Below are 27,106 nucleotides of genomic sequence, written 5' to 3'. Positions count from 1 at the left end.
AGAAGTACCATTACAATTGAACCCCTGAAGACGATGGCAGACTTAGCCATTGAAACGTTGGGAGAATTAACCCAGTACCACACCCGGTGGGAATCCCGAGAAATTTTTCTTGACTTGATCATGTTTACCATAGGATTTAATTTAGAATTCATGTGCATTTAGAATTCATTAAGTTGTTCTGGAAGTATTTTTTAGGTGATTGTTGAATAGTTTGAACATTTTAGATATTTAGTTTCAGCTATGGCTAAGTTAAATGAGGTAATATGGGTGTATCTTCATAACCGTCATCTCAAGCTCTTTCATTCCAAGTACTGCAGAGGACCCTGCTTCTTATCATTTTAGTTACTACATATAAATGTTTCAATAACTTTTTGATGAATCATAAAACTGCATTTAATTGTGTCATGTTGTTATCTTTATGAGAATGAAAGTCAGCATGTTAAAAGATGGTATGAGTACAGTGGAAACCTGTCTTATTAAGTTTTTCTTAGTCACTGCCAACTTCATTGTAGTCCATTTCGAGAGCAGCGAGATCATCTCTCGCCTCTTTGAACTCTCCTATTTCCATTCCTTCTCGCACGTACCAGTGCACAAATGCTCTCTTTCGGAACATAAGATTAAATTTGTAATTCAGCTTCTCCCATGCCTGTACAATTGCTGTTGTATTGCTTGTCATGCATACTGCACGGTTTACTCTTGCCAAATCTCCTCCAGGTACAGCTGTTGGTGGTTGGTAGTTGATTCCCACCTGTAATAGATTCATTGATACAGTCTCTCTTCTTGTTGTGTTGCTGCTGGAGCTTTACCATTTTCTTTTAATACTATTTGGAAAATAGTTCAACATAATAATACATGTGGTAACACCTCTGTAAATTGAAACTCAAGAGACCAAAATATCGGTGCTTCTGTGTAGAGGGGGTCACATTTAAGAGGCTACACAGACTGCTATTGTTTAATGTATATTTAAATAAGTTTCACAAAAGAATCAAGTCATTATGTGTCTACCAGTTTATAAAATAGTCAACCAAAAAACAATCATCAGGATGCTAGGGCCATTATGGTGCTGTGTTTTCATGTGTTGTACTCCTTTCTTGTAAATTTATGTTTGCTATCTTTGGAAAGTAGTTTCTTCACAAGAGTTATCAATCCTGAGATTGGTTTGATGCAACTCTCCATTCTGTTCTCTGCTATGGAAGTTATACTCTCAGCTCAGTGTACGATGACAGAATTCTTTTATTTTAAATCAATCATCATTTGCTCCATCTGAGATCTTCCTTTGCTGTTCCAGAGCTTAAATAGAGGATGAAGTTCAAATGCATAATAAAAAGAAATAATCCATAGAGTGTAGCCTTGAAACTTAAGCACCCTCTCTCAAAATATATGTCTCCGAAAAAACCTCTGACAAGATTGTCTTGTTTCAGTCTTGGGTTTTTGGGTTGAATGGTTGATAACCTTGTATCCTTGATCATGTGGTAGTATTTTTATTGTGTGTCATGTCACAGTATCGCAAATGGTGTGCAATTTGTTTGCCCATTTAATATTGGTTTTAATTCAAGCTTTGATTTTTTGTGTTTTTATATTAATTTTTCATTTAGTCTCTGCATTTCAATATCATTATGTCACAGTATGTTTATTTATGCTTTCCGTTGATACTAATAATAATAGAATGTATCTTGAAACATACCTTGACACCAGTTGGACACCAATCAACGAAGCGGATACTTCGATTGGATTTTATTGCTGCAACTGCATTGTTGACATCTGTTGGCACTATATCTCCTCTATATAGCAGACAACAGGACATGTATTTCCCTCTCCTTGTATCACATTTGACCATCTGATTTGCAGGTTCGAAGCAGGCATTTGTTAGCTGAGCTATTGAAAGTTGCTCGTGATATGCCTGTGAGAAAGTAATTTTTGTTATTTATGTCAGATTTTGCTTAGCGCCACAAGTGAAATGCATCTTGAAAAGAATGAGTTTATTTTGAGTAACATAATCAAATTTGATTTACATGTTTTGGAGGCTCAAAAATTTCCTAATGTGCTGTTTTTTCCCATCACTTAAAGTATTCTACTAGGAAAGTAAGGTTTACATGGGACATTTTGCTAATCACCCATGCTGGTCCTCCTTCTTTGTGATGTCTTCCCTGTTTAATTTTCCTTTTGGCCTTTTCAATATCTTTCTAACCCTGTGCTCTTTCTCTCCCTTTGCCATTTACCCAACAGTCCTCCCAAAACCAAACTCAGTTTGTTGCATTTACTCCCGCCAAATTACTTTTTCCATCCACACCCTCATTTGTTTTCCTCTCTACCCTCTTCACCTTCTCCCTTCTCATCTCACCGGTCGAATGACTCATAGGTGTTCCAAATTAATGCCTATTGGTTAGTGGAGGCGCATAATAGTTGGAGCAATAATGCAGAAGTGAAAGCACTGTATTTAGATCAACCCATTGGGGCCATTGTGGTAAAGCTGGATACATGAGAAAATGACAGCCAAATTTAGCACATTCATTATTGACCAGCAAAACAAAGTTTTTAATGGCCAAAGTCTATCTGAGGGAGAATATCTGTATATCTTATGAATGTAACATCAAGAAATAAGTCAACTGACCATTTTTCGTGTATGAATTTATCCTAATTATACATGTTTTCATTCACAAACATTTAAAAAATTATTTCTCTTCAATGTTGGTTGCTTTTAGTGATTCATAATAATTCATCCAGAAAACTTTTAAAGAGCTTCTGGCTGTATTATGAGATTTAAGGTTCACAATGTTGAGGAAAATTCTAAATTATACAACTGCTAATAGTAAAACTTAAGTGATTTGATTTCAAGTGCAGGTAATTAGGTATTTTGTGTCTGAGTGTTTATGGTCCCTCAAATGAAGCTTGGCTGCTGGTGGAGGGAAAGATGTTTGGAGGGGAGTGGATGGCAAACCTCTCCTTTTGATTAGTTCCAAGGAGTGGTAAGGCAACTGATGAATGGTCAGTGGAGAAGTCAGTGCCACTGGGAAGATATACCCACCCTACATAAATGAGACTTCAGAAGACAGAGGAAGTTTGCTAGGGCCTGCAATTTTATGTTTAGCAAGTAGCAGCCTCGCACTTGCTTACATAGCCTTGTTGTTGCTTCAAAATTTTCATTCACTGCTAAAGCAGTTGCTTAGGAGGTCCTTAATAGGATCTCACAACTTTCACTTCTATGGATGATATGGAGAGTGTGAGGGAGGGTTTTCATCAAAATCCACAAAATTCCCATATTGAAGTCATTCTAAAAAAACCTTTGTCCATATGATACGAATTATTCTTCGAAAGGATCTATTGAACAACATATCCAACACATTATCCATCACAGCCTGCGGATGAACAGTTTGGTTGATGACACCTTATCCTTGAAATGTATTCTACCCACCGATACTTGCATGACATGCAATTTGCATACATTCAGTGGGATGACCGTAGCGAAGTCTCTTGATATCCGAGTACTGTTGGTGAGGTTTGTTGTAGGTGTTTTAATTTATGTTGGGAAAATGTGAATATTTGTGCTGGGGAGAGATCTTCCTCCTCTTATTGCATATAATGAATAATTATTTAATGTGGTAGAAATAACTGAAATGTTCTTATAATTATAAAGCTTGCAGTTTAAGGTTGTGTGTATTGCTTCATGCAGTGGTGTAAGTATGGGGGACGAGGCCTCTAGATGGGATCTAACCCCCGGGGGTTGTATCCCATCTAAAGCCTCAGAAGAATAAAAAAATATTTAGAACTATTGTCTAGTTTTGACATATAATTACTGCATCTACTTAAAGTTAAAGATCATTTATTAATATCATGGATGTGATGTGAGTCGATGAGATGACTGAATATCGATAGTGACGGATGCGCGTGTCCTACGGGATACTCCCTCCCACACCCCCCCATCCACCTCCAAAGCATATTCCTAATTATGCCAATAGTTTCATTCATTTTCAATCAATATCTGCCGTGAGGATGGATGTTTCGTAAACATGAAGTCAATATTTGGGTGACTATCCTCAGCTCCTTTATAGGGAGGCTCCTTTTTTGAAGTTGGGCAATTTTCTGGGTTCTTATTCTCCCTTGGCTGTATAAAAATGGACTTTTAAATTTTTTTTCCAACCGTACTTGCTTTTGAATGAAAGAAAAGCATGGGTGGGGTGGAATCAGATTAGGAACTATGATAGCAAATCGCACGGTTGGTGAAAACATAAAGAATCCTTTGAACACTTAAAAGAGCACCTTATTGTTCATTTATTCAACAAATAACTTAAAATCTGATTTCCAACACAATGCAAGATGCCTCCTAAGTGTGCCATGAACATTGAACTGAAAATTTGTGGTTAAAATATAATTTCTTTCAGTGGTTGTTCATAATATTTTGTATTTAGTGAAATGGTAAATTCATGAAGAAATATTAAAACGTTGTTGAAGGCAAATATTCAGATATTTTGCTGTCTTTTAATGTGAATGTTGTATTCCTAAGTTATACCAATAATTTTCAACTTTAGTTTTTGGAACTTGTTGTTATTGAGTGTAATGCCATGAATTACTACAAAGCTGCTTGTAATTTGTTTGACTTCTGCGAATGGGGAAGAGAAAGGCAACAAAATAATGCTCCAGCAATATGTAGTTTTTTGTACAGGACTCTAACACCTCAAAAAGTCATAAGCTGCCCCTCACCTTGAAATTAGTTTATAAGTGATGAACAGTACCTACCTTTGATGCTGGAACAATTGGTGCATATGTTATTAAAGGAAAATGGATTCTTGGGTAAGGAACTAAGTTGGTTTGAAATTCTGTTAAATCAACATTAACAGAACCAGGAAATCTGAGAGAAGCTGTGACGCTTGACACAACTTGGCTGATAAGGCGATTAAGATTGGTGTAAGTTGGTCTGTTCACATCTAGATTCCGACTTGATATCTCATAGCAAGCTTCATTGTCGAAAACAAAAGCAACATCTTCTGTTTCCAAGGTGCTGTGTGTATTTAGGACAGCATTATAAGGTTCTACCACTGCTGTGGATATCTGTTCAAAAGGTTCGTCGGAAAGGAATTGTATTATAAATTTTATATAAAATTATTGAAGATGCACAGGAAGTACAAATATGAGGTCAATTATCATTAAAAACATGTGAAAGGAACAAACCTGTGGTGCAGGATAAATGGCAAAGTCCAATTTTGGTTTCTTCCCATAACCTTGGCAGAGATGTTCTAGCAGCAATGCTGCGAATCCCGACCCAGTTCCTCCCCCGAATGATCGAAATATAAGAAAACCCTGAAGTGAGTGGCAGTCATCGGCAACTTTTCTCACACGATCCAGAACTAGATCCAGCATTTCTGGTCCAATGTTGTAATAGCCACGAGCATAGCAGTTTGCTGCATCCTCTTTCCCTGTTATAAGTTGCTCAGGGTGGAAAAGCATTCTGTATGCTCCAGTTCGAATTTCATCTGCAAACGTATAATAATAGTCAGCCCTGGAAAGTATTGACATATCTACTTTTTTCTCAGGGTCCCAAATGAGAGTTTTATTTAAAAGCAATAGAAATTTGAGAACTGGGGTTATACATAAAAATTCTGGTGCATTATTCTTTGAAATCAATATTTTCACAAGATTGATTAGAAGCAGTAGCAATTAGCCAGGATTTTTAAATTGGGGGGTATGCTGGAGATTTTGGGGTCCTTCCAGGGTGTATGAAAAACATCCCAGGGCTAAGGGGGATCTGGGGATTTTTGATGTTGAAAACATGATTTTTAGAACTCAAAAACAGTAATTTTGTACCAGTATTTATTAAAATAAAGTATTTTTTTAATTATTGAGGTTATATCTTACTCGTTTTTGGCACCTCCTTTAAAAGGCTCAAGTGGGGGGTTGTAACCTGGAAAACTCCTCTCCCAGTGAGAAATGGGTGGTGGAACCCACGTGGAAATGTAACGTGGATACCACGTGTTTTTGGTCGAGGAATCAACGTGGAACCCACGTGGAAATTTGGTGGAAAAATTAAAACAGCAGTAGGTGCTGTCCTAAAACCATTAAAACCTCAACCACTCTATATCTAAACCTTCTATGTATGTGTCTATGATTTTTCATGTGCTCTCATGGCTGCCTTTCCACGAATTATATAAAAATAGAATGTGCGATACATTTTCACATAACTAGCGTGGTTTCAGGATGATAAATGACGCAATGTCACCAGAGAGTTAAGTTCCACAAATTAGAAATTCTGTTTAACATTTTATGCTAATCACCACAAATCCACTTGAAATCAACGTGGATTCCACGTGGGTCCAACCACTCAATATCCACCACCACCAAATATCCACCACTCAACATGGATTCCACGTGGATTCCACCACCCATTTCTCACTGGGCTGTGGCTATGCCACTGATTAGAAGTGAATTATGTGCATGGAACGGGAAAATACAGGCCAAGGAGTATTTGAAATACAAAGTACCACTTAAGCATTCAAAATTAAATCGAATCCAAAGGTATTTGAAGAAGGAAATACCACTCCAAATGTATTTGAAGTACAAAATATCTTTGACTTGGGTATATTTGAAAACAAACTACAGAATGGATAGTATTTTAAATACCTTTTGCATTTGTACAGAAACTAAGAGATCTTAAAAAATATATCCTGCCTTGGCACCTTATGGATAGTTGCAAGCATGAAGAAAATGATTCTAACGCAAACGAAGTAATCTCTGAAACATAATGTTACAGAAGTGTTATCAGAGCTACTTCAATACGTATAGTATTTTACAAATGTATTTTTTGTTTTAGAATGGGAAAATACCAAAAATCTGAGTTTGAAATATAAGATACATTCAGTTTGTCAATTTCAAATACATATTTCAAAATACTTTTATTTGAAATACTCCCTAGCCCTGGTTGTGCAGCTGTAGCTATAAAAACATTTGGGGAAGGGTGCATTGGAGACTGTATACCCCAAGCATTTAATGGGGTCTGAACCCTCTCTCAGCTCTTGATGCATTGGCACTATAGTGGCCCTAATAATGAAAGAAAGTAATCAATTCATGACATTAGTACTCCTATTGATCTGAAGATTTTTATGATGGATCCCCATCTAATACAGGGTGAACCATGGCATTTTGTTAGCAGTTAAAAGTTGGTTAGTGTGAAGCCCTTGTCGTCTGTAATGGATACTTGGTGAGACAATTTCAGGTAATTAAAGGTTGCTATGCTTTTGATAGAGAGACTACATTAGTTCTGTCCACAATGTGTGTGAATACCCTCTCGGTATATTAAATTGTCAGAATGCATCAATTGTTATTAATTGCATAAGGCGAGTTCGAAATGAGATTGTAACTCAATTGTACAAAAATTATGCAAGCAATCTCAGTGCATTTTGTTTGCTCTTCCAAGCAAAGGTTTAATGGAAATAAAATAACGATTCACTTCTCATATTTAAAATGATTTGAATGGAAACCCCAATCGTATAGCATTTTCAAAGCTGACTATTCATCGGTATTCGTTAAATGATAACGAAAAAATTTAGTTTAGCAAAAGTTCATTGCATGCCCAATATGCATCACTGAAATTGAGTGGTTCACAGCTTCAATTTTAGACCCTAACACCTAGTACCATGAGGCCATGAGAATTAAAGAACCTGGATAGCGTAGTGGTCTGAGCAGTGGCCCGCAAAGCCAAATGTCCATGGTTGGATTTCCGGTCCAGGGGAGTTTTTTCTCATGACAATACTTGTGTATTGATTACTATTCATATAGCAGAGAATATTCCGTAATATATTTTATTTACCTATTACTGTTGGTTCAAGATCAACCATCACCACTCGTGGGACATATTTTCCTCCTGCAGTCATTGAGAAGAAAGCCTGATAGGTGTCATCTTGGTGGGAGCTTACCATTTTATGCTCTGTACCATCTGGACGTATGCCATGTTCTAAGCAATATAATTCCCAGCATGCATTTGCTATTTGTACTCCAGCTTGGCCGATATGAATAGATATGCACTCCCTCTGCAATGAAATTGCATATTTGATATTTTGCAGATATTTGGATAAAAAAATTACCAATGCATTTATAAATGGCTATCTGGTATTTATTTAAAATTATTTACATAAAGAGATGAACAGTAATTTATTTAATTAAGGCTAGGATTATCTCACCATAATTATGGGAGGGTAAAATATCACAGCGAATTTTGGAATGGGATGAATATGGAAATGTTTTATAGTGACATTGTTTACAAACTATTTGTTTTTCTGCGTATGGAAATTAAGATTCATTGTTTTTCTTGAAAAAGGTAAGAGGTAACACATTTTTATTTTTTAATTGATATCTTTATTATATTTAGCAATCTAATGCTCACTTTATAATGTTCTATAAAATTGGCTGTAAAAAATTGTCCTTTTACAGTTTCATATGTGGCGCCGCGGGCGCTACTCGTACCACTATCGATTTCTTCAGGATAATCACAAAAGATAAAATATGTATCGTAAAATTTCATTAGAATTGAATTATTTTCACCAAATTTAATTCATTTATAGCAATAATTGCTAGCATGAAGAAATTAATTAGAATTAATGAATAGTCTGACGTCTTATCTTGAAAGGAATGGCCAAGGTCGGCACACATTACAATCGATCTTAGGTCGTGGTCGGAAGGAAAGAGCAAGTGAAAACAAAAAGAAGCCATGGCGGATGCCGCAGCCCGTCAGCTTCAATACGAGTACAAAGCGGTACGTAATTATAGTATTAGTGGCCTATTTTGTTGTGTAGGATTCTAAAACATAGAAGAAAGATATTCTTCATGTATTTCTATTGAATAAGGTGGCGAGTACTTATATTTATCTTGGTGTAATAGTTGGCACATTGTGCGTCTGGCATGTTTATTAACATGTTTATAAACATGTAAATGCAGTTTAGGTTATTTCAACATTACATTCTTTTGGAGTGGATATGTATTGCTGGTATTTAAAAAAAAAGTGGAAAGTTGACTAATAACAATGAAAACTGTCTTCATTCCGCTGCAGAACTCCAATCTTGTCCTTCAAGCTGATGTACGTTTGATCGAAAGACGCAGTAGAGATGAAGCCACTGGTGAAGTTATGTCCCTGGTGGGGAAGCTGGACGGAACTCGAATGGGGGATCGCTATCAGAGGAGTCGTCCGGTAAAAGCTGAAGAGAGAAAGGCCAAGTAAGACCCACTTTAAGCACTTTTGTTTATAGCATCAGTACCTCATTAATATGGTGCTAACAGCCATTCTAAATCACTCGATAAGGAGTCGTACATCAAAATTTTAATTCTTAAACGCTAACAAAAGCTATTCTTAGTCATATCTACTTATTATTTGTGCTTACTTGAAATGCTTGTGCATTTTATTTTAGGCGCCAGAAACGGGATGAGGCGCGATATGATTTCGCGAGAATGAAGGGAGCAACACTGCTGTCCGAAGGTGTTGATGAAATGGTGGGAATACTGTATAGGCCCAAAACACAAGAAACTAGGCAAACCTATGAAGTACTTTTAAGCTTCATTCAAGAAGCTCTTGGCGATCAGGTGAGTAAAATATGCTAGTTATGAACTACCTCATGTACGTGAAACTATTCCATTTGATTGTAAAAAGTGTCTTAAAGATGTATGATATATGTAAAGGTGATATTTTTAATTTTGAAAATTGATTTTTCTTAATAGCCTCGCGACATCCTGTGTGGTGCCGCTGATGAAGTATTAGCTGTCTTGAAGAATGACAGACTGAAAGAGCGCGAGAAGAAGCGTGAAACAGAAGCATTGCTGGGTACTCTAGCAGAAGAGCGATTTGCATTGCTTGTTAATCTTGGAAAGAAGATAACTGATTTTGGATCCGAGGAAAAGACTCAAATTACTGGTAAGAATCATCATAAGGCTTAGTGAGTTATTGCATTTTAATGGCAATTCTCTTCAATATTGCATTTTCATTTCTGTATCCCAATTTAATTTGCCATTCAGGTGTGACTGTGACCTATTGCAATCGGTAAGGATTCCTGATTTCTTCAACCAAATTTTTTGTTACAAGATTCACTCGCAACATTTTAACCCTACATGTAGCCATGTAGGTATGTTATGTTTTCGCTCTTAACTTTGATTTTCTAAGTTAATTATTTTGGTTGTGTCACATCTTCGATGTATTGAGCATATGTCTGTTTTCAGGAATCATTTTTTTCTTGATCAATATATTCGCAACATGCCAATTAAGTTCATTTTAAGATAATCGGTTGTTTTGGGCATGACGTCTTGGGATTATCTGAGCCTAATGAAAAGCAAAACTTAGTAATTCCGTATAAATTTATTAACAGACAAACGAGACATATAATATCTTTTATTCAATGCAACATATGACCTTGTTTGTTCATTAATAAATGTATGTGGAATTACTAAGTTTCACTTTTATTTATATTGATTTTAAGAATTCATCATGAATAACATATTTTCTCTGATGAATAGGCACTTAGAATAAAGTATAATAGAGGGTTTGAATTCTCTTTAAATGTTCTTTAAATTCATGCAAGTATTGAAGTACACTACTATACCATTCTCTTTTAGCTGAAGAAAACATCGATGAGACTTATGGAATCAATGTCCAGTTTGAAGAATCTGAGGAGGAGGATGATGAGGATGTGTATGGTGAAGTACGTGAGGAAGAGGATGAGGAAGAGGGAGAAGAAGCTAAATTGGATGTGGCCATTCATGCAGAGAATGTTAGTACTTCTTCACTTGATGTGAATGCATATTCTGAGGGATATTTTTTCCTCCTCAACTGTGGATTATGTTGATTCATTGTTTAGTACTTATTCAAATCTGAGACAAATCCAGTAATAAGAGACCTCTTCTTTTGGAACTTATCACATTTAATGCCAAATTTGACAATATGTTCACTATGTTATGGTTGGATGGGATTGACTCCTGTGTTGCTGGAACCTTAGTAGGGAAAATACGTTTGACCAGAATAAAAGTAAAACTTTTATTGCCCAACAGTGAAAATTTTAAAAAGGGTCAATTAAATTATTTCAAATAATAGTTAATAGTCTCAAGCCCTGGGTAATTATTATTGTTACTGTTAATGAAATGACAATTTTCTTAATGAATCTTAGTGCTTTCATTTCCAAATCATAATACCTATTTCGTTGTGGCATCTAGGCCTCTTACTTCGTGTATGAAATGTTTGTATATTCCATTTAAAATAATTCCTGCTTGCATTTAGGAAAACAGCAAACATATTAACAGCTGATTTGCTAATGTTGCACACGATTCATTACTGTGTGTTCAAGGTTCATACAAAATTTATGCAAGCAGATTGAAGTTTCAGACTTTTCTTTAGAAATATGGATGGGAAAAATATCTTTTAGAATACCGTGGAACCGCATTTGTATTGCACTTAATATCCAAAGATACAAAGATTATACAAGTGAGAACATTGTGCAATCATGATGATGCATCTTGCAGTCCCAAGTAAGGTGAGGTTCGGCCTTGTGGTAGTTCTAATCTTGAACCCATTCCCAGACTTTGGCGACCTAGTGCCAGTCCCGCTCATAATAATTATAGTAAAAATAAATTGACTATATTGGGCGAGATTGGGGCTTGAAAGTCTCATCTTCCATCTAACTCCTTGCCAGTACCAATCCCCCATCAGGCCGGAAAGGGGTCGAAAATGAGGACTGTGACAATACAGGTGGGTTAAACAATTAATTTTGATGAACCGTTCACTTTGATCCTGTTCAGTAAAAGGAACAGTTCAAAATATCTGTTCGTGGCAAACAGTCAGGGTCATTCTGGTAGAATATAGTGTTTATCGGGCATCTAGACGTATATGAAAGCTTAGTGTATTATCATATGGTATGTGCAGCATGTTATAGTAATTTCAAGCAAATTCTGTTCCGGGCCTTTCATTGGTTATCTGTGTGCAGGAAAATATCTGAGCAGCACTGTCCACTTGTAGTATAGGCCAGAACCAATATTTATCAACTCAGTATCTGATGTTATTCACATATTTAGTGCCAGAAAAGTTTATAAATGATCCTCTAATGAGAAACGTAAACTTTTATATACAGCTCGCTGTTCTTTATAAATATTTTGAGTGTAAACATCATTTGTGAATCTCTATTTTAGACTCCTCTGTAAGTTATCAATTTTTTCTCCTAGTTGTAGCCTGTGTCAGGTATCTGTCCATTCTAACGATGCAATTAACTGTCAATAATAGCAAGTGTAAGATGGAGAGAATTAATGTTTCATTGCTAAATCAGTACCTTCGGTAAAATGTAAAAAAATAGTTAAATAAATTATACCCACGGAATTCTGTGACATATTTAAACATTAAACATGGGAAGCAAAGGAAGAGTTAACACTTTGAGGTGTATTTATTTGCTATTAAGCTAAGTGGTCACAATAAAATATATAAAATGGCACGATGTGAAAAACATAATGTCATCAAATAAAATCGCTGTACGTAACATATTATTTTAATTCCTTCGAAAATGATGGATATATGCCTCTGTAGACTTTCTCTATAAGAGTACGAAGTCCCTCCCCTTCAATGTCTAATCACACTACTACATAACAAGTAATTTGAGGAAATTTGGAGCCAAATTTGTGTTTCCCAAAATCATCAGTTCAGACCGTGTAAAGCAATGCAGGGTAAAATAAAGATTAACCAAGCTAAAAGTTAGTATCATCGGGAATAATTTGATAAAATAATAAATGGTGGAAATAACAAATTTAACAAATTTTGTATAACTTTTCCATTTGCCGTAACAGATTATTTGAATTAATATAACTGATTGAAATATATGTTTAACCTAATGTTTAAATTAAATTTGAGCCCTAGTAAAAATTAGGAATAGATTACCGACCTGTGAATTGACCACGGAGCTGAACCATCACATCCTGTTCATTGAATGCAAATGTTCAAGTGAACACGAAATCAAAATGAATGCGAGATTCCAAATGAACAGCTGGAGGAAATGAATTGCCTCCAAAAAAGGAACGTCCTGGGGAAACGAACAGCCTCTGAGAAATGAACGCCCTTGGGAAACGAACACCCATTCAAAATATTAAGGCTTTTGAACCGTTCAGCTGTGAAAACTTCGTTTTCATGAATGGAGGGGAATGGTAAAGAAGGAAGGGGAGGGGCTTGGTGGTCTATGATGCACTTCGGTGGCCTTTGATGGTCTGCATCGTAACTGCCATCTGTTGTATCCACAACGCACTCACTGATGTAAGCTGCAGTTCAAAACACCTCTTGGTGAGCATACCTGTTGGTCTGAGTATGCCGCACGCGTGCAGTGCAGACATGAACAGTGAATAGGGAGTTTTAGAGAACTGTTCATTTTTGAATTGGTTCATTTCAGTGAACAGTTCGTGTTGGTAGTTTGGTCTTTTTGATCCATCTCTATGTGACAAGGTTGGGAACCACCCAACTTCAACTTCCTAGTTAGTCTGCCTAGGATAGGGTTTTGTAAAACATAGTTCAATTCATGTACGATATATGTATAGCCGTAGAGTTGACTCATTTGATGTTATAACTAAAAATATTTATTATAATTAATAAGATATTATATTCTTTGTTAAAACTTTCGCAGGTACTCCTCATGTTGGATAAAAAATTTTTGGGCAATGTCACCACATCAATTTTTGGGTGACCCCAACGTGACCCATCTGGTACTGATTGCTTTTACGAGAGAATCCTAGAATCTAAGATTGTCTTGGAATAGACTGATGCTGGTCGCTATTCCAAGGTAATCTTAGATTCTCAGATTCCCTTGGAAAAGCAACCAGCATCGGTTGGGACATGTTGTGGCCACCAGACAATCGACGTGGCGACATAGCCAGAAAGTATTTTATCTAACAAGATATTATATGTTGCAAAACATGGCGGAACATGTTCCCAAACAGCCATTTTCTTAATATTCAGTTATGGCTAGAGCCATAGTTGTGTTAAAGCATTCTGCTTAGCCTATAGCTTGTGATATGTTTTCTGAAGCACACATGATATTTTTTGTGTCATCAGCTTGGTGGCGGTGAGGAATCAAAGAAGGAGAAGACTGGCCTTCATCCCTTGGATATTGATGCCTACTGGCTTCAGCGTAGGCTTTCAAAATTCTATGAGGATGCAATGGCTTCACAGGCTAAAGCTGCTGAGGTGCTAGCTGTTCTTCGTGATGCCGGAGACGACCGTGACTGTGAGAACCAGCTGGTCCTTCTCTTGGGATATGACTGCTTTGATTTTATCAAGCTTCTTAAGAAGCATAGGCACATGAGTAAGTTTTCTCTTATTCTCTTTCTTTCATTTCTGCATCTTTAGTGGTATTTTTATCGGCATAGATCGTTATGATGTTTCTTTCCTCTTTGTCTTTTGGTCCTTATTTTATAATTTAGGTTACTTATTGCAGTGAAGAACTGTGGACTAGCCTGCTAGGTGCCTTTCAAAGTCACCTGAAAGTTCACATTGTATGCAAAAATTCCACTGAAGAAATATCATGTGTTTTTGGATGGATTGGAACTCCAATCACCCAAATTCATGCTAGGTGTTCCACCACTTGAACTATCAAAGCATCTTCTTTCTCGGTGGAGTTATGTTGGCTTAGGTGCACAAGATGGTTTAGAATCCTGTGTATGCAATGCCACATAGTTTCATGTTTGTATGCATAGAGTACTAAGGCGAGTGCCATTCACCGTTGGCATTATTCAGGAAAATAACTGAAGATTAGCCAGCTGCGTATCATTTTAAGTCACTCTTTAAGTGCACATAATGTATTATGCCTAGTTATCTGATGCTAACAAAATATTGCTGAGGAAGAAGATACCTTTGTGTTTTTTAGTGGTGAAACTTCTGGCTCAAATTTGGGAGAACTGTTTTCGTCCTGGTCAAGGCCAATGATTTTACCTCCGGAATTTTTGTATGCAGTGATTAGCCATTTTCTTGCTGAGGTAGCATACCTCTATTGATTTTAAAGTTTATATTCATGATAGATAAGTGAATTAGTTTGAAAAACAGTAGTTTTTATATGGTGTGAAGTATCATATTTGTCTAAATATTGCCTCCATCTGAACACAATACCTCCTCTACTTTTCATTTCATTTCAAGTAAGTTTAGCTATTAGATAGGCTGGTGGTCAAATGGCTTCCTTGACCACACTTTCTTTGTTTCCTGTGTTAATAGAATGTAGTGCATAGAATACTCAAAGCTTACAATCTTTAGCAATTTTATAATTCCCTTTCCCCGTGATTCTCTCCTTGTCAAGCCTGAAATAGTTTATGAATTTCTCATTATGTCCCAGTGATGATGACTTAATTTTTGGCATTCCTTGACTTCTTTATTATTTGCACGCCTGTGCATGCCTTATTTTTAACTTCTACTTGAATACCACATGTAAATAATGTATCAAAAAATGCAAAATGTATTTTGTGACATGGAGCCAAGGAAGAAGCAGTTTGGTGCTTTATATTTCAACATTCAGCTGTTTGACAGTGTGAGTACAGCAGTCTTGGCTGTAATTGCGGTAGTGGACTTGTTTATTGCGATTGAAGATAGCTTCATTTAAACATTATTTCCTTACATGCTAACAATTTCATGATTGGTGAATTCTTGCTCTTATTGATTGTAACCCTAAAAATAGCATGGAATTCAAATGTCCAACTTTGGTACGTACATGTTTTGGGGATCGCACTGTGTATTTTTCCCTTCCATCTAACACATTCTTATAATGAACCCCAGTTTTGGGTCTAATGCAACCCAGGGTAATTTAGAATTTTTCTCTCTCTTCATTGACATTAGTCCTGTACTGCACACTCCTGGCATCGTCTCAGAGTGAGTCCGAAAGGCAGAGGATCCGGGATCGAATGAATGAAGACCAGTCGCTGGCACGTATACTGCGTCAGCTGGACACAGGGAAGGAGGCTGAGGAGGGCGGAGGTGGGGAGGACGGGGGCGTGGCAGTGGCACGTGCTACACGGCGTAAGGAGCAGCCTGAGGGGATGGAGGGTATTGAGGAAAGGGGTGGAGGCGGGAGCTCAGGGGGAGGGGGGCAGGTATCCGGCTCAAGGCAGGTCCTGGACTTTGAAGACCTTGTGTTTGCCGCTGGCTCTCACTTCATGGCCAACAAAAGGTGTCAGCTTCACGATGGTTCTTTCCGGAAGCAGAGGAAGGGTAAGTTAAAATCACGAAGTCTCATTTGATGCAAAAAAATGCATTTTTAATATTTCCTGGGTGTTTGCAGATGAGGGACAAGTTAAGACACATGGAATGGGTTAGGGAAACCTTGGAAGTTAAGGTATCATTTCCATTGCATTGAGGGAAAATTATGTCACTGTGGGTGGATCAAAAGAACTGCCATGTTATCTGCTGGCTGAGAGGCTTCATTTTTGTCCCAGAATGATGAGATTAATTTGCCTTTGGAAGTCAACATTGAATTTATCGTCAGCCAGGGAATCAGGGTGGGGAGCTAGGACCACTGCAGTACCACCCATCCTTCTTACCCAGTGTAATTTTTTAAATTTAGGCCGTATTCCAATCCGTAGGGTGCACCCTACGCTCTTGTGCTCTTACGCTCCTAATCGGCTCTTTCGTGCTCTGATTGCAAGTGGTGCTGTGAAGTGGCGATTTCGAAAATGAAAAAAAGTTGACTAGCAAGTTTTGGCGTTAATAGAAGAGTGCAATGTTATTGTTGTTGTTCAGTAAGTGTTGCAATATTTTACTGCAATAAATGGAATTGCGGGAGTGACAACCTATAAAATATGGCAGAGGCGACGGAGAGTGGCTGCAATTGTAGCCATTGCACTTCACTATAAATTTATTAATTGTGGACAACAAATTTTGTGAAGCATAATGTTCTGACAAATTGAAGTGGTTTTAAATCTGAAAACAATTTAGTAAATATGTCGTTAAAATAAAAAATATTAATCACTGTGAATAGCTACCCATCAAAATATTTTAAATGCAGAAAGTTGAAATATTTAGGGTGTCTAGCCAACCAAAACAGAAAAATTCTTCCATTATTCGTGATTTTACGAGGGAAAGTTTATAAATTTTCAGGTTGATGTTACGTGTTTACTGTGGTATTTAAAACACCCAAAATTACTTCAATGCTTTTAATTTATAGTATACAAATATGTATTTGTAAGGTCAAGGAATAGGTTAGCTAACACACACACTGTATTTAAATTTATTCAATGCTAGCCAAGAAGCTACTTTGACCTCATAAGTAGATGCTGATGTCACTTGTCCTATTCTACGAGTTTTTGTATCTTACTTGAGTCAAGAGTACTAGTCATTTTGATTTTGTTGTCTTTTCTTATATTCTACGTTTCGATGGAGCTACAAAAATTCCTCTTGGCTAGTGCACTTATAATTACGACAAAGACATTTTACGCCAGAAAATGGGTGTTGAATTTGAAAAATTATCTGTGAAATGAATTTTAAATTCTAGGCTGGAGGAAATGTTCATGAATAATTCATGCATAATCCCAGACACTTAAAATTCACGCACAATTCCCGATTTTCCTGGTCGCTGGACACAATGAGATTCACATGTATTCTAGATTAACTTGGATTTGAAGGTCACTTCGATTCATTATGAACAATTTAAATCACCAAATCATTGCCTCGAATCAAATCCCATCCGGATTCACATAATGAACCGAAATTTCTACCTCTAGCAGTCGTAGTCAAAGGATTGAAGAGCGAATAAGGGTGAATCCTCGCACTCTCTCCTGCTCTTTGGCAATGTGCTCTTAAGAGCAGGACCGTAGCGGATTGGAATCGCACTACGTGATGTCACTTCGGAAATGTGACAATCGAAAAGTGCTGGTAAGAGCGCAAGAGTGCATTTACGGTGGATTGGAACATGGCCTTAGCCTATTGATTTATATTTAGCCTATTTTTGATGAGATTATTGTTTGGTAATGAAACTGCTGTGTGAAACTTTGCCACCATGGTTGCAGCGATATTCATTTTTTGGGCTGGCCACAAGCCTTCTGGGTGGCAAAATTGCCCCTTCTGGTTTATGTATGCATGATATTTTTTTGAATGTTATTTAATAATAGTAATTATCTTTTAAAGGCTATGAAGAGGTTCATGTTCCTGCTCTGAAGCCCAAGCCTTTTGCTACCGAGGAAGTGTTAGTTGCAATTGATAAGCTTCCTAAATACTGCCAACCGGTTTTTGAGGATTACAAAACTCTAAATCGAATCCAGAGCAGGCTACAGAAAGCTGCATTGGAATCAGATGAGAATCTGCTGTTGTGTGCTCCTACTGTAAGCTTCTTTCGTTCATAATGGGTTGATTTCATGGTTATTGTGTCTCCATTTTGCCTTTGAATTTACATTATTTGTATTTTTTTTACAATATGTGCCTTTTAGGGAGCTGGAAAGACGAATGTTGCGCTCCTGACAATGATGCGGGAGATAGGAAAACATATAAATCCAGATGGCACCATTAATGCGGATGAGTTTAAAATTATTTATGTTGCTCCCATGAGATCTTTGGTACAGGAAATGGTTGGAAACTTCAGTAAGGTTAGTTGAATTTGCAATCACATTTCAATGCATATTTCTTTTGTTTTATTTGACAGAACTTTTCAATGGTGTGGCTTATTTTATTTTTTCCTGTCAGGAATTTTTTAACCATTTGTTCTGCACTCTTTATTGTGATCTAACTAATATAAGTTCTCTTTTGACATTGTACTTTCATTACTTATTTTCTTTTTTTTCAGAGATTAAGTTCGTACAATCTGACAGTGTCTGAGTTGACAGGAGACCATCAGTTAACTCGAGAGCAGATTCAAGCAACTCAAGTTATAGTGTGCACCCCTGAGAAATGGGATATCATCACTCGCAAGGGAGGAGAAAAAAGCTTCACTCAGCTAGTTCGATTGGTGATCATTGTAAGGAGCATAATTTTCGTCATAAATATCATGCTATAAATAATTCAGTATTTAATTCAATTTATCAATTTGCTGCTCATGAGTTTCAGATTTTTTTCTTAAAAACACATGATATTGTTGAATTGACCTTCCTATATTTTGGGGGAATTACTATTATGAAGTTGATACTTACAAGAATCATAATGGATGGGTGAGGTATTTTTTGAAGTTCTTTAGTCAAATACTCATTAATTTGACATTACAAATGTAAGAGGGGGATTTGTAGAATTGGCTACAGAGAAGTAAATGGTGAATAATATAATAATTGGTTACTTATATGACATAATCTAGGATTTTCTCAATTTTAATTTGATTTTGAATGTGAGAGAATATTCTTTTTATCTCCAAAGGATGAAATTCATTTGCTTCATGATGAGCGTGGTCCAGTTTTGGAAGCTCTTGTTGCCCGAACAATAAGGAGTGTGGAGACAACGCAAGAAGATGTGAGACTTGTGGGTCTCAGTGCTACCTTGCCCAATTACCAGGATGTTGCCACTTTCTTGAGAGTAAAAGCAGAAACGGTAAGATTCCATTAATGTAAATGCCCTTTACCATTCCTTCCAAAAGTACCATTCCTTGTGAAATAAGTGTTTTTCATACATTCATGATTTATTTTATCATCATCAGAAATTTCAATCCTTTGATTGGTGTGATGCAGCTCTTTTATCAGCTATCCCCTGTATTGAATTCGCCCTTCACTTGAACTTTTCTACTGACTATTCCTTTCACACTTCGTCCATTGTTACTCTGCCTCCTAGGTGGCAAAACTCTTCCGCCTCTTTGAGGTTTTGTGTTCTTAGTTTAATGGGTGTCATAGTCTATTCTCTTTGCTGTATACCAATATTTTATTTTTTTGTTGATTTTCAGCTGATGTTTTATTATTTCGATAATTATTAAGTCTTCTTTAAAAACTTTTCTATTTCAGTTCTCGTTTGTGAAATATTTTATCTGTCCCCATTGATTATAAAATTTGATAAGTGTTTTCAAATGGCTTCTTATGTGATAACCTTGTTTTTTTTAGGGCTTATTTTACTTTGATAACAGCTTTAGACCAGTACCATTGGAACAGCAGTACATAGGTGTTACCGAAAAAAAGGCTCTCAAGAGATTTCAAGTGATGAATGAGATTGTATATGAGAAGGTCATGGAGCATGCTGGCAGGAACCAAGTTTTAGTTTTTGTGCACTCACGGAAGGAGACAGGTATTTACTTTATTTACTGTGTTCACTTCAATGTATGCCTGCATGTGTTATTTACTGTGACAAAGCTGCCGTTTTGTAGAACAAAATTAACTGGCAATGTGTGTTGAAGCTGAAATGGGCATTGTGTGAATAGGGGGATTTAAAAAAAGGAAACCTTTGGGAATCTTGACTTGAAGGTCGAAATTTGAGAACTTGGTTAGGAATTCCTTTCTTCTAGTACAAATGATAAACATTAGTTATGTTTGGAATACTCATTTTACCTATTTTTAAAATTTTAATTGAATTTTTAAAAGATTTAATGTTATGTTGTGGAATGTATGAGTTCATGCTAGCTATTTAGTATTGTGCATTATTTAGGAGATAAGAGAGAATATAAAGTCATAAAATGAATAATGAGTGTATATTTTATGGATATTTCCTCCTGTTTCAGGTAAAACTGCACGAGCCATCAGGGACATGTGCTTGGAGAAAGATACCCTTGGGCAATTTTTGAGGGAAGGCTCAGCTTCCATGGAAGTTCTTCGAACTGAAGCCGAGCAAGTGAAGGTAATATTTGTTTAAATTTGATGATTTAATTTCACCTTTTTTCCCTCTGATGGTGTTGGGTGTGAAGGAATGGGGGAGGAAGAAAGCTGAAGTTGTTGATAAAATGCATTATGAAATGTTGGTCTTATGCAGAGTTTCATATCATTAAAATCAAAGATGTCTAATGTATGAGTAGGGGCTGGTCGGGGTGACTACACCCATGCCTCGCTTAGCACAAGAGATGCATTCTTTGGTGTCTATGCACTAATCGAATTTGCGATATTTGAGAGCATTTTAACATTTGGAAGATACAGATGCGTTCCAGGTAGCATTATTGTTGGGTATTGAATTTCCTATAAACCATTTATATTCCTACTAACAGCCTTAGAAAACCTAATTTATATAGGCATTTACATTTTAAAATGTCTTTAAAGATAGTAGGCAAGCATTGGAAGATGTATTTTCTTGTAAAAAAAAATCGTACGAGCTTTTGAATTTCTGTCCTTTTGTGCGGATGGGCTAACATCTAGGTGTTCGTAATGCATTGCCGGCAGTTGACGAATTTTCAAACCAGTCTAAAAACGTCATCATTTGACCATTAATGATAAATTTAGGTAATCATAAGTCTTTTAGTTTTTATCCAGCAATGAACTTCGCGTATGAGTGAGTGAGCACTTGGGTGCTGTCACTGATGTTTAACTTCATCTTTAATCAGAATAATAGTGCAGGCTGTCGACGTTGTGAGCTTAAGCTTACACACAATATTGCTTTAATGGTCTCTATTTTCGAAGAAATTGATCAACTTTTCCTCTAGGTTTAGGATTTTTCTTGATGACTTCTTTATTTTTCTATCCACATTTCTATTTTTTGTTATTGTTCACTTGTTTTTTTTACTCCGTATGCCTTTATCACAATCACCTTCTACTCCTTCAACAACTGTCACACTGTATTCCTGAAACAGAGGGCCTATGAATGCTGGCAAGGAATGAAGCCAGTGTGTTTGAGACTCACTCTCGGACCCTCTTACGCCTTGATCGTGTTGATGCTATTCATACGCAACTCGGCCACCGCTCCATTTCTCCCCTTTGATTACCAATGACCGTGAAGCCTTTAGGGTGGACACTTTTCATGGAAGTCAATTTGCCTGATAACGTATGATGTCAAAAATTACATCTTAAACTGTATTGCTTTCAAAATATTATTTTTCTACTAGTTCCAAACTTAATTAATGATAAGAATTAGCCAAGGTCATTCAGTAAAGGAGACGAGATAAGTTTCTTTGGTAGGTCGGCTATCTGGATGGCATGACGAGTAGATAATGTTTTAATGTTAATGTTGTTAATGCCCAGCAGTGGATTTTGATGAATACAGTGGAACCTGTTTAGTACGTTTCTGAAGGGACCACAAAAAATGAACGTACTAACCAGGAAAACGTGCTAACGAGGAAAGTAAAAAATAGCAGTCGGGGTAATTGCAATCTGTGGAAAAGTCGTCACAATTACAATTACTATCGGTAAATCTCGTAGGATCGCCTTCCTGAACTCTTTTCACCTTTAAAATAAAGAAAATGGGCGCTACATTGAAAAACAATACCATGTGAATAAAAAATCACAATGTTTCATAGATTTCCCGAAGACAATTACATGAAAACGGCGTCTATCTCCCGTGATTTATCCTATATGTATTTATAGAAAGAGGACAAGTATAGCTAAGTCATTTCTTTTTTGTCACAGCATACTCGGAGAATATAAAAACAACCCTGAGTATGTCAACGGGTTGTTTTTAAACATCATAAAAATTGGACAAAATTATATTAACCTTAAATTACGGCAACAGCCGTACACATTCGCGCTTCTGGAATAAAGCCATATCGATTGTTATAGCGATCAATATATCGAATAATAACACGCAAGATTTTTAGATTACGAGGTATTTACAAGAATATTTTATATTATACAGTCGAAATTCACTTTTAAGATTTGTTTAATGTCGTCTGCTTTCGTGCCGAGATCGAGTATTTTTAAGCTAAGCTTCGCGTGGAGATCCAGAGCATCGTCTGCTCCCGCAGCAGTAGTCAAATACGCACGTACTACGTAGCATTGACGTCGTGCAGTACTGCTTTAGATAAAGTGGGAATTGGATAAGAGTCATTTCTTCATCATGATAAATCGTGCAATAGCAACCCACTCGTGAAATTTGTGCGCAGTGGGCACTGCAGAGGCAATAGGAGGTGAGGAGCTCGGGGTGGGGAAAATTGAGGCTTCTCATTGGTTGCAGTTTTGCATAGTCAGACATTCCTGATAAATGGCCATATTTTATTATTCATCGCGTCATAACAATTGAGAAATGCATTTGGATAAATTACGGTCGAAGAAAGATATGTGGAATGAATGCAAGAATTTTAATGGCTAGTAATAATAAATTAAATCATGAATTCGGAGCTTTACGACCCTTAAGAAGATACTGGAGAACGAATTGCGGGTTGCGTCACGGCTAGCAATTGAGCGTACTAACCAGGAAAGCGCAATTTTTTCAAACGTACTAACCAAATACTTTTACCTGTATTTTGTTCCGATGGTACCGGGACCGAGAGAAATCGACGTCCTAAGGAGGAAAACGTACTAAGGAGGAACGTACTAACCAAGTTCCACTGTATATTAACAAAGAATATGATGTGAGGGAAGTAATGCTATTAATATGCGTAAAATGAGAGTAATTTGGCGTGTACTTAGCGCAAGTTCACGTTTTATGAAGAGAGTGTTAAGGTTATTTGATGAGGCTAAGCAGCATTAGGAAATTTCGCCGATGAGTAAAATTGCACTGTATCAAAATTTCTCTAATCGACATAGCACTAAGCGAGGTATGGGTGTACTTAGTCATTTGAAGAACATCAGTCTTTTCTTTGTATAGCATAACGTGGGTAGTGAAACTGACATGTTTTGAACCATCATAACTGGCGATAATCTGGTCATATTATTAATGATAATGTATCATGCATGATTTATACTCTGTATATACTAGAATAACTGTATTTTAATGCTAATATTTTGGCTTGAATAATTGTGGGTGTCAAGGATTTAAAGTATTGAACCTAATTGTGCTCTTTTGAGTTTGAATTTTGCTTTTGAATCAACTTAATTGCTGTTATCTATTTTTTCGTTTCCCCTTGATTGACCTCTTTGATAGGCTAATGAAATTTTCTTTTTGTTATAGTGACTGGATGAGAATCATGTTGTTGATTGGTTATTTTTTATGCTCACAAGGTTGAGCTATCTTTCTGAAGATAGTTTTTTGATAAACTAACTTATTTTATTATGTTCTTAGTTCAAGTAAATTGACCATCACCAAAAGGTAAAAAGTTAAAAAAAAGTTTTGGTGCAAACTTATTACTTGCCATGGCAGAAAACCAACTCCTTTGATGCTAAAGTGCTTCCTTATGGCTAATAATTGAGCTGTTTTGTGACTTTTTCCTTTTTTGTTAGAGGTTGTGTTAAAAAAAAAATAAAACTTGTAGTCAATTCATAGCATTGTTGTTTTGATGCTTATTTAAATGATAAAAAGAAAATGCAACCAAGTGCACAAAATATATCCAATGTGAACATATGGAACTACCTGTGTATGGTTTTTAAATTGAATTTACCCCATAATTCTTTTTTAATATTTCAGAACCAAGAATTGAAAGATCTCCTGCCTTATGGCTTTGCCATTCATCATGCTGGGATGACTCGTGTCGATCGTACCCTAGTTGAAGACCTCTTTGCAGATCGGCATATCCAGGTGAATTGCAAAAGAATTTCCAATTTGGTTGATGAATAAAAATCATCTAATAATTTTTGTGTATTTATTGTCAAGATGGTGCATTGTAATGTCACCAGAAATTTTTCTAGGGTGTAACTTCATGAATTTTCTGGGTTTTAGCTGATGCTAAGATATCAAATATTTTGTGGCAGTAATTGTGGGCTTAGTGTCAACACGATATGTACAGTTTTGGGTTTTGTTGCTGTTGTCTTTAATATTAAATTATTGGTGATGACATTCCCTCTGCTATTGTTAAAAACTTTCGTAGAATCTGGTACGCTCTTAGAGAGCCTCCCTCCATAGTTGTTGTTGAGCTAAATCTGTCACTGGCATACATGGAGAAAGGGATTTTCATTGTTTGTGCTTCTTTTTACGTATTGCAGTCTGCTGAGGATTTGGATTTTTTGTGGTTGTTCAAACAAGTCTCATCTATTTCTTAGTCCAGTTATTGGGAACAAATATATTCATAGTGGAAATAAGCTTAACATTTTTCTGCTTGGTTGATGCCTAGTGTAACATTTGATGTATTCTCTTCTTTTACAGGTGCTTGTATCTACTGCAACCTTAGCATGGGGTGTTAATTTACCTGCTCATACCGTAATTATCAAGGGAACCCAGGTTTATAATCCTGAAAAAGGCCGCTGGGTGGAATTAGGGGCCTTAGATGTTTTGCAGGTATTTACTTTGTTTGTCAACTTTAATTAAGCGTTTTTGTGGACTTCATGCACAAACATGCTGCTTGAGAAATTGTCAGTAATCTTTAGTTTTAAGTAGTGCAAAATGGTGAAGTAGATGCATTTTCTGGAAATTAAATGGCTACTGTGGAGAATTACCTCATGCAGTTAATTCTTTTAGATTTTGTCAAAATATTTTTCAAGGGATCAAAGGGGAAGTTTTTTTTCCATAAAAGCTGGTAATCTTTTATTCATTTTCTTTGTACAGATGCTGGGTCGAGCAGGTAGACCTCAATATGATACCAAAGGTGAAGGAATCCTGATCACCAATCACAGTGAACTGCAGTATTACTTATCCTTGTTGAATCAACAGCTGCCTATTGAGTCTCAATTGATGTCCAAACTACCGGATATGTTAAATGCCGAGATAGTCCTTGGAACTGTGCAGAACGTGCGAGATGCTGTCACGTGGCTGGGTTACACATACCTATACATCAGGTTAGTACTTTGATAAAATCATATCATGAATTTTGAATATTTCAATTAAAAATGTTGAGAATTTCATATTTCAGAAATTCATGTTTTTATTTAAGATAATTAAAATTATGCTCTTGAAGATATCAATTATCGTCACTGTTGTACATATCTATTATCTGTGTGCTCCTGGAGTTCAATTGAAATGTTCTGTTTTTTCCCTGATTGATTTTTTCTCCATACTCCATTTTTCTGAGAAGGAATTCCTGGGAAAGCAATGTGTTTTGTGTAGCCAATATCATTTTTAAATTCCATTGACTTCCAGCATTTTGTACCAGTACACCCTTCGTTGCGATCAGGCACCTCGTAAAATTGCTGGCCAAAAGTTAAAAAATGAAGATATTCATCCAATAGCTTGCAGCACATAGCATCATACAATAAAAATATATGCTAATGCTTCATTTGAGTATCATTATGGTTTCATCCCTAATCAAAACTGTTGGTCATTTTATCCTACTAACATAAGCTGTTATGTTGTGAGCAATTCTTTCTGAAATGAGGTTTTTTCTTAAAGTTGGAAATCTGTTGATAATTGTGTGTAGAATTAATACTTCACTTTTCAGCATTGCTAGACGTATAATTTTATATTAAGTCATTTTCTAGTAATAAGGAAATGTTTGAAGTTCTCATAGTTTTATTTTTTGTTAAACATGGAATATTGTTCATTCATGCATTTTTTGTTACCTTTTTTCAGGATGTTGAGGTCACCTAATTTGTATGGAATTTCTCATGATCATGCCAAAGAAGATCCACTGTTAGAGCAATACCGTGCTGATATTATTCACACAGCTGCCCTCCACCTGGATCGAAGTGGGCTGTTGAAGTATGACCGAAAAACTGGACAGTTCCAAGTGACTGAGTTGGGTAGAATTGCTAGCCACTACTATTGCACCCATAATACCATGTCCACTTATAACCAGCTACTCAAGCCGACACTCAGCGAGATTGAACTCTTCCGGTAAGTGGCATCTTGATTTGGAACAACAGAGAAACATCCAAAGTTATCACTATGTACCTGAGGTTGGGAACTCCATTCTTAATATTAAGTCATAATGGATGGCTGTGTTGCAACAGATCACCTTACTCAAAGGGACCCCCATCTAGGCTTAAGTAAACTGAGGGACTGAGGGTATGCCTAACAGTGCCGCATCACTTCCCTACGTCCAGCAGGGCAAACTCAGAAGGAGAATAGCCCTAGATAGGGGAACAACATGAATAAAAATAAAGCAGGTTACAATAAAGAACAAGTTACCAACTTCTTCGTAAGTAAGCGTAAAATGTGGCCCTAAAGCACCCTGGCCAACTGAATTCCCACAGCTCTCGCTCAAAGCCTCCTTCTGGAACACCATTCACTCTGGGATGACTCAGGGGTAATGAATTAATCACCTTTAACTGTAGGACATTGCATATTTAAACA

The 27,106-nt window shown here is 36.6% G+C and overlaps 2 protein-coding genes across 2 annotated transcripts in view; one reads left to right on the top strand and one right to left on the bottom strand.

Moving 5' to 3' along the window:
* Positions 1 to 368: 368 nt before the first annotated feature.
* LOC124155747 (tubulin alpha chain-like) lies at positions 369 to 8,259 on the bottom strand. Its single transcript, XM_046529820.1, has 6 exons — positions 8,169 to 8,259; positions 7,799 to 8,018; positions 5,167 to 5,468; positions 4,735 to 5,046; positions 1,685 to 1,900; positions 369 to 748 (listed from the first exon to the last, which is right to left on the bottom strand). Exons 1-6 carry the CDS (start codon positions 8,169 to 8,171, stop codon positions 488 to 490), a joined length of 1,314 nt encoding a protein of 437 aa, XP_046385776.1. The 5' UTR covers positions 8,172 to 8,259; the 3' UTR covers positions 369 to 487.
* A 371-nt stretch (positions 8,260 to 8,630) lies between these two features.
* LOC124155746 (putative U5 small nuclear ribonucleoprotein 200 kDa helicase) overlaps positions 8,631 to 27,106 on the top strand; it is a 40,169-nt gene continuing 21,693 nt past the window's right edge. Inside the window, exons 1-17 of the mRNA XM_046529819.1 lie at positions 8,631 to 8,740; positions 9,035 to 9,198; positions 9,390 to 9,561; positions 9,697 to 9,889; positions 10,585 to 10,739; positions 14,045 to 14,294; positions 15,812 to 16,183; positions 18,095 to 18,288; positions 18,394 to 18,549; positions 18,747 to 18,917; positions 19,307 to 19,477; positions 19,978 to 20,158; positions 20,589 to 20,704; positions 24,350 to 24,460; positions 25,025 to 25,156; positions 25,424 to 25,653; positions 26,384 to 26,647. Of these exons, the coding sequence (XP_046385775.1) occupies positions 8,696 to 8,740; positions 9,035 to 9,198; positions 9,390 to 9,561; positions 9,697 to 9,889; positions 10,585 to 10,739; positions 14,045 to 14,294; positions 15,812 to 16,183; positions 18,095 to 18,288; positions 18,394 to 18,549; positions 18,747 to 18,917; positions 19,307 to 19,477; positions 19,978 to 20,158; positions 20,589 to 20,704; positions 24,350 to 24,460; positions 25,025 to 25,156; positions 25,424 to 25,653; positions 26,384 to 26,647 (3,077 nt within the window). The 5' untranslated portion in view covers positions 8,631 to 8,695. The remainder of the gene's footprint in view (positions 8,741 to 9,034; positions 9,199 to 9,389; positions 9,562 to 9,696; positions 9,890 to 10,584; positions 10,740 to 14,044; positions 14,295 to 15,811; positions 16,184 to 18,094; positions 18,289 to 18,393; positions 18,550 to 18,746; positions 18,918 to 19,306; positions 19,478 to 19,977; positions 20,159 to 20,588; positions 20,705 to 24,349; positions 24,461 to 25,024; positions 25,157 to 25,423; positions 25,654 to 26,383; positions 26,648 to 27,106) is intronic.

This window comes from Ischnura elegans, chromosome 3 (genome assembly GCF_921293095.1).
Source record: "Ischnura elegans chromosome 3, ioIscEleg1.1, whole genome shotgun sequence".
NCBI classification, from domain to species: Eukaryota; Metazoa; Arthropoda; class Insecta; order Odonata; family Coenagrionidae; genus Ischnura; species Ischnura elegans.
This window is presented reverse-complemented; position numbering and strand designations above follow the sequence as displayed.

Bases quoted from the DNA above. Each gene is read 5' to 3' on its own strand.
- LOC124155747 (XM_046529820.1), bottom strand. The intron at 5,469-7,798 runs GTAAATAAAATA...ATACGTTTGCAG, and splicing joins TCTTGAACCAACAGTAATAG to ATGAAATTCGAACTGGAGCA. The intron at 1,901-4,734 runs GTAGGTACTGTT...ACTTTCTCACAG, and splicing joins CAATTGTTCCAGCATCAAAG to GCATATCACGAGCAACTTTC.